Below are 8,006 nucleotides of genomic sequence, written 5' to 3'. Positions count from 1 at the left end.
TTTTTTTAAAGATTTATTTATTTGTACATACAGAACTGGGGTACAGGCCACAGTTTTTTTTTAAGATTTATTTATTTGTGGGGAGCAGCGGGCCAGTCAGGAGAGGTCTGCCATGCCATGTGGTCACCTCGGGGCGGGCGGGGATCGAACTCATGAGGAAGTGGCTTTAGCCTCTCAGTGCAGTGCTTTAACCCACTGCACCACCAGAGAAGGCCCAAAACAGTTTTTAATGCTACAAGTTTCAGTTCAACATATGACAATTATAAATACTTGTACATCAAATAACATTAAGGCCACCTTATAAAAATTATAGGAAATCGGTTACATGATTTGCAAGAGGAAATATTCTAATCCTCTGGATAGCAAAACTTTTCTTAGACACTTCATGTATGTATCTGACATTTCAGTTTGGAAAGAATTTTTCTTGGGAGCTTCATATATTGGGGTGCACACTCACAGAGATAATTGAGAGATCTCAGAAGCCCAAACACTGGTGTCCAGCCCAGTGGGAAAGCAGTCACTACTGCTTTCCCTTATCTGCTGCAAAATGTAAAAACTAATGTAGTGGAATTTTCAGGAAGCTAAATTTGCTCTATAAAGGACTGTTCTTTATTCTGACATTATAGACTTGCTAAATTTTTGGTTTTGAACTGTGGTCTTTTATTAACTACATGAACTGTGCATTGTCTTTTCTTGGCAAATGAAGAGGTTGACACCCTTAAATATATGTATGGTTGTCATTCAATCTTCTTCATCTCTAAACCTAGAAATCTGTGAACCACATGTGTAGTGCCCTCCAAAGGGGTGTCCATGAATGGGAGTCGAGGGCCATGACCCTGAGTCTATCAAATCTAGCAAATTTCCCAACAAGTGTAAGTAAATAAAAATGAGCAGAGAAAAGCTGGGCAAGCACTATAGACATTTTCAAAAACTTGTTCTTGAGAAATAAAATTTCATTGGTGGAAATTGGGGATCAACCGTTGAGATTTACCAAGGGGAGTCTTTATGAACTGATGCTAGTTTGTTACCTTGTTTGCTGTTACATGAGCCAGGCCCAGGCATCAGCTTTCCAGCTCACCTAAAACAAGGGCTTAAATGATCTTCTGGGTAAGCAGAATAGATTTGATAGAATTTGAAGCATTGTGCGTCCTCCCTGGCGGCGCAAGTGGTTGAAGTGCAGCACTATGAAGTGATCCACAGCCCCTGCAGCATGAGTTCGATCCCCAGCCAGGGCCACACAGACCTCTCCTGTCTCATCACCACTGCTCTAACAGTGTATTTTAGTCAGTCCGCCTGTTCTGCTCCCCACTCTGTCTGTGGTAAATCCTGTCACCTCCCATGCCTCTGGTCCGTACCCAAGTTCTTGTATGTATAAATAAATAAATATTTTTTAAAAAAAAATTTGAAGCATTGTACAAAAACATGTGGGTTATTTCAAAGAGGGCTGGTGGTGAATTGAGTATCACCTCACAGCGCAGCCAGACTGTTCTTAAAAATCTGAGTCCTCTCTTCATCTTGGCTGTCTGAAACATCTTTCCAAGGATCTGTATATAGAGAAGGCAATCAGGACTGTAGTGGATTAAATTTCCCAAACCTAGCCATAATTCTTAATTTTTCCAGCAAAGTTTGTAAGCACTCAGAAGAAATAATGTACTAGAAATGTATACCTGTATTAGAATCCTAATTTCCTATAAAATAGCATAAGTGTTAGCCCTTGAAGTCTCCCAAAGTACCTTTACAGAAATCTGAGGAAAATCATAGTCTGGCTTGAGTGTTTGCTATATTTTCTATTTTCATTCCTAGAAAATAACTAACTCTTTAATCAGTCACAACCTGCTCCCCAGGTGTGTTGCAGTTTCTCCTTGAGACCTTCTGTTGTGTAGCTAACTACGTTAGCACTTACTGGCTTAAAGCACCATGAGCTTTATTACATTTTGTGATGTCTTATATGGAAACTGCCATATTCTATTGGTCCAGGCAATTCTAGAGCCCATCCAGATTCAAAGTGCAGAGATAGATCTCACCTCTTACTGGAAGGAGTGTCAAAGCATTTTTCTCTACCTTTAATCTACCACATTTAAAAAAAAAAAGAATTGCATGGAAGTATTTTGTTGCTCGTCTGCTGTGTATTCACCTTATAGCTGCAGTTAACTTGTTAAAATAATTGTACTACATTGAGAAGCTGTGCAGTGGTTAAGAAAGAATACTTGAGTTAAAGTTCAATTTAAATCCTAGGTCTCGCTCTTAATGGCTGTAAGACCTTGGGGAAGGAACTAACCTGTTCTGATCAGAAGAGTTTGCCTTCCTAGTTATCTTTATCTATAAAATAGAATTTTATGAGAGTGCCTAGCTCACAAGGTCTGTTGAAATAAGATTGTATAAAATACTTAGAACAGGACCTAGCACATCATAAGCACCTACTAAGCAATTGTGATAATAATTGATGTTGCAGATTTGCAAGGCTCTTTCCAATCTGGACTATGAGGTTAAGAATTTTGCCTCATTCATTCCTTCTGTCCCAATACTTTGCAGAGGACCTGGAGTCAAAATAATGAATGGATGGACATTTGGACAACAGGACAGCAATATGTAAATGATATTTGCTGGCCCCATTGCTTGGCTCATATGTGTACAGAGACTAGAGGTTAATAATACTGCCAGGTAACTATTCTAGTGTGAGCAAACACAAGTAGGAAGCAGGAAAGCTTGAGGCTGCACTGAAACATTACTTGTAGTCATGCAACTCTGAAGAGAAAGCTGCCTCAACAAACACACAGCATATGCAGCATTTCCAATAAAGTAGAACTTGGGAAAGTTCGTGAATCAAAACCGAGAATACAGACCAACATTGTAATATGTGTGACACTTCCAGCAATGGCCATTTCAAGAAAGTTGGGAAAAGGGTGCAGGAAAACAGATGGTAACAGTAACTCAGAACAGGGTATCTTTCTGTTGGGAAATGGACTTCTCCACAATCTCTTATATGAATTCAAATCTTCTTCAGAGGTTTGATTCCTAATGGAAGTGGCCATACTATACCTGTTGGCACTACTCCTGAAGCCAGGCCAAGCACCTAACCAGGGGAGAGTCTCTCTGGTGTGTTATTCCAGTGCATTGTAAATTTTTGGACTTCTTTATTTTTTCAGGTTCTGTACTAAGACCCATGAGCTCAAATGGTGGTTTTCTTGGTTGAACTGTATAACATCTACTTTTATCATTAGTGGTTGAAGGTAAACAAAAGAAATAATCAATGTGATAGGAGCCTTTGAAATGCCATGTGCGCTCTGTTCTCTAGCAGGCCCTGCTAGGCAAGGTAGCCTGTGGAACTCCTAGCCTATTAAACACAAGGAAGAAAGGGCATTTACCTACTCTGGCTTTAACCATATGTCGTGAATACATTTGTTTTTCAGTGAATTTCATGCAATATTAATGTAATCTACCAAAGAGTAGCATGGTGAGTACATCAGTCAGAAGTTATATTTATCCTGTGTGTTTGTTTTTTGCTTGTCTCCAATTCTTGGTAGAGAGTGCATAGAGACAGGCATTGCTTTCTGTCAGAGTGGCAGAATTTATTTAATGAACTAATGTTTCTGTAATCTGTAGTAAGGTAGAGTTGTGGATGACAGAACTGTATGAATAACAATGAGGAGGCAGTGGAATCGTAAAGGAAGACAAACATTTCAGTAGGGGAGGGAACGTAGGTGGGATGGTTTAGTCAGCACACAATCTAATCTGATCTTTCCCTACTGGAAATTAACAGTTTGGAAATGGGTGAGATGTCGTGAACAATTTTTCTGAAATCTTTTACACAAGGAATCAGATTTTCCAATGACATAAACACCATTCTTAACCACGCTATTCCTCTCCTACAGTGTAGAAACAGAGGGTATCCAGGGTCGTAAGTTCCCCAAGCTAGGAAGGAAGGCCTGGACTCCTGTCCAGTCCCCTACATGGAGCCTGGCATAGAAGAGACCATCACGAATGTTTGTAGAATATGGGAATGAATGTCTGTAAAGTGAATTTGTTGATACGCATATGCAGATTTGTATGGGAGGGAAGAACCTTGCCTCTGGGACTACTACCACTGCCTCTCATGCCAAAAGTTTTCATGTCTACCCTGACTTTTCGTCCTTTGAGCTAAAGGTCATTAATGATCCCCACTTTGACCAAAAAGGAAATTGAAGCACCAGATAGTAAGGAAACCTCCTTAACGTCATGCAGTTAGCGCTATGTGGACACAGTAGACAAATACATAGGGCGGGACTGCTGCCTGCTCTGTACAGGTCAGGTGAGATGACATATGAGAGCTAAAAAGAAATTTCTTTCCAGAAAAGTGAGAATTATCTTAGAAGAAATTTCATTTTTCCCAACTAGTCCAGTCTTGCCATCTTAGCGAGGCGGCTGTGTGGGAGGATGGGAGATGCCCTGGCTCTCCTGGGTTGGCTTTACAGGAGGGATGCCCAAGTGCCAGTCATGTGCTTTTCTGCCCAGTCACAGGACTCCCTCCTACTGGGCCTGTTGCACCTAAAGTCCTGCTCCTGTAGGAGCCACAGGTTCTTCTCCCTCTTCAGATCCACCTCCTGCAGCATCGCACAGAAACCCCCCACCCCACCCCACCCAGGGCAGGCAGAGCCACTTTGAGAACACAGTGACAGGCATTGCCCCTCTGGACTGTGTGGTGAGCAGGATGGATTTTTGAGAGGAGCGCCTCCTACTGCTGCTGTGGCTGCCCCATGCCAGCAGGGCTCCTACATGACAGTGTCTGCAGGGCTAAGGTGTGGGGAAGCAGAACAGAGTGCATTCCCTTCTCCAAGAACTTGTGTTTTGCCATGGAAACAGAATTTATTTCTTTAATATATTTATTTATATAGAGACAATTTAATTTTATTTCATTTAAATAATGAAATCAATATGGCTGTTAGGTCCAGGTGAGCAGGGCCTCTGCCCTGCACCTCAGGGACCCTGTGCTTTAGCATGCCTCCCTCAATATTTCCTAAGATCCCTTCCAGTGGTGAGGACTAGCAGGGCCAGCAGAACCAGCAGAGTAGAGGCCCTGCATCCAAAGTAGGTCCTATGTGGATTCTGAACCTAGGAAGCGCCTCTTTTGAAATTTCCTAAGTCCCTTCCAGGGTCTGGGACTGACCAGGGCTGGCAACGTCATCTGAGTAAGGGGTCCTAATCTCAAAATGAGTCCATATGGACCCCAGTCTCCATTTCTTCCCTTGGGGGCACTGTTCAATCCTCTACTTAACAGAAGGGTCAGCTTCATGCCCCAAGAAGCTCTGGAGCTCATGCCTGTAGAGGTCTCCCAGAATGTTGCTCCAGGAGCATAACCTGGCAAATAAATCACTCCAGCTGGCTGCATGGTATGTCTTTCACGGTTCACAAGCAATAGCACATGAGTATAATGTGGATAGTAATTGGGGTTGAATCAGATTGTGTCTGTAGACAAGCCTCACACAACATTGCTTTGGTGCCCCACCTACTTTAGATACATCCCTGAATGAAACAAAGGATGAAGCAAAATAAAATACAATTCAGTGGCAACAGGAATAGAGCAGATTTTAGACAGGGGTAAAAATGAACCAGACTTAACTGAAAAGTGTTCTTCAGGGAGGGTGTCTCTTAAACTAGGTCTTGTCGCAAAAGGGTAATTTGGGGGAAGGGGGGGTCTCAAATGACTCCAGGTAGTGGAAACAACATAATCAAACACATAGAGAATAGTTATTTATTGAGCATTTTCGTGCTATGAATGGTGCTTAGCACCAGCTCCCTGTACAGCTCCCTGTACAGCTCCCTGTATAGTAGAGAGGGTTAGTCTTATTTTGCAAATGAGGAAATGGAGGTTTGTAGGATTCATCCTGCTAATAAGCAAATGGTAGAACTAGGACCCTAGGCCTGACTGATCCCCAAGGCTGTGTACTCTGAACACCATGCTATACTGCAGTGAGACAGTAAGTGCTACAAGGGAGAGCAAGAAGCCTTGGCTGGAGGGAGCAGAGGATGTACGTTAGGAACAAGTAGAAGGGCCTTCGATATTGGAATGAGATATAGAGGTTCAAATAGACACCAGTTGAAAAACAAAACAGCCCCATCTCAAAAGGAAAATGCATAACTCTAATATATTTAAGACCTGGTGATGCTAGTTTCCTGTTTTTGTAAATATTTTGCCTCTGTCATTGAAAGACTTTGCGTTTAAAGCTTATATGGTTAACAGTCTGCTCCATTTGACCTAGCCTACTGTCATTTATTGTTCTCTCTGTCTTTTCCTTTCCTTTTTTAGACTTTGATCCTGCTCTTGGAATGATGACTGGAATTCCACCAATAACTCCAATGATGCCTGGCTTGGGAATCGTGCCTCCGCCAATTCCACCAGATATGCCAGTAGTAAAAGAGATCATACACTGTAAAAGCTGCACACTCTTCCCTCCAAACCCAAGTAATGTTCTGCTTTGTTTCCATGCAACTCACAATGTTTTCCTGTCTAGAAACACTTTCTTCTTTTTCAAAAGAATACCCAAGAGATTTATAGTTGTGTGGGTTCGCCTAGAAAACATAAGATGGGAAAATATACCCTTACTAGGCAAGGTTGAATTTTAGGCACAGAACAGTAGATTTCTGTATGCTGGTTGCAGACCAGATGATAAAACATGTTTCTAAGGCCACTTATAAGCAACTGAAATATGTTGGTACAGAAGGAGACACCTGATACAAATCACTCAACACTGTCATTTGCAGTCTCTCCCTTTCATGAAGCAGAAATAGTGTGAGGCCTTAGGCTCTCTGAAGTTCACAAGAATGTGCATGTGGTATTAAGAAGCCGCCACTGCTACCAGCTATGCACATATCACTCAAACTACTGCTAGACAACTGATGGGCAGTGATAGTGAGGTGAATTTCAGTTTATTAAGAGAGCAAGGAGAACTTTTGAGACTAAGTCAGACTACCTGCGGCCATTCAGCCAGTGAAGTTCATGTAGAGATGTTCTAGGGCTCTATCAGTTCAGTCATGCATAGGTTTCTTCTTAGACTCAAAACATCTGCAAAGGTAGGGTGTTTCCTTGAAACTCTAGCAGCAGCAATTGTTGACTCAAACTTTTCTCTGGATCTCTTTGGAGTTCTATTTGCTTAAAAGGATCAGAAGCTACTTCTGCATGTGATCCAAGCCTCATTAGAATGTCTTCCAGTTTGGGGGTGGGAAGAGCACACGGGACTATGGTGATGGCACCTGGGTGAATTGGTGGTGGGAAGTCCAAACAACCGAGATGAAAAAATGTACAAAATGAAGAATGAGGTAAAAAATATATATTTAATTAATTGATTTTAAAAAATGTCTCCCAGTTTTAGTGGCATTGTGTAGCCTACTAAAAAGAGTCACCACTATAGTGTATAGAGATTGGAGCTTTTAAGGCACATGCTCCGAGGTTCAGGGCACAGATCAAGTGAACTTACCTTATCATGATAAACGTGAACCTTTGGCATGTGACTTCAGTCAACTACATCGTCTCCTACTTTACATAGGAATCAGCTAATCATAGTATCAGGCCCCAGCAGAGGCACAGAGTCTACTAGGTATGGCCTGTTCTAACTGAGAGAATTTAGGGTTAGTAAGTTAGGGTTGGGGCTAGGGTTGGGGTTAGTAAGGGTTAGGGTCAGGAAGACGCACCGTCTTCATGCCTTTTGCTAGTGAAGAGTGTTCTAAATGCCTTCTTCAGTTCCTTGAACTTGGTGATCAGCAGGGTCCTTTTTTTCCAAACCATTAAGATTTCGAGAAGGACAGCATCTCAAGAGGACCATATTGGGGCTTGAAGAGCTAACTTGTCACAGGACAATCAGGATGGGGAGAATACAACAGCCCTAGTCAGTCTTACCCGCCATCTCAAGAGGCCATTTGTAGATTTATGTTTGGTGCCTCGGTGAATGAGCAGTGCTGTTGTTCCCTAGACTCTTTACAAGATGCTCAGCTTCTAAATTTCCAGAGAATAGCAGAGATGACTTGTGTACAGC

At 42.1% G+C, this 8,006-nt stretch overlaps 1 protein-coding gene across 10 annotated transcripts in view; it reads left to right on the top strand.

Annotated features, from left to right (window-relative positions):
- The window catches only part of ENOX2 (ecto-NOX disulfide-thiol exchanger 2), a 237,387-nt gene that overhangs the window by 177,548 nt on the left and 51,833 nt on the right, over nt 1-8,006 (top strand). For all 10 annotated transcript variants that reach the window (XM_012727227.1, XM_012727231.1, XM_012727230.1 and 7 more), the window contains one exon: nt 6,284-6,439. In XM_012727227.1, the coding sequence (XP_012582681.1) occupies nt 6,284-6,439 (156 nt within the window). The remainder of the gene's footprint in view (nt 1-6,283; nt 6,440-8,006) is intronic.

Source organism: Condylura cristata, unplaced genomic scaffold (genome assembly GCF_000260355.1).
Source record: "Condylura cristata isolate star-nosed mole 26May11 unplaced genomic scaffold, ConCri1.0 scaffold00019, whole genome shotgun sequence".
Taxonomy (NCBI): Eukaryota; Metazoa; Chordata; class Mammalia; order Eulipotyphla; family Talpidae; genus Condylura; species Condylura cristata.
The sequence above is the reverse complement of the archived record's forward strand: the minus strand, read 5'-3'. Positions and strand labels throughout refer to the sequence as shown.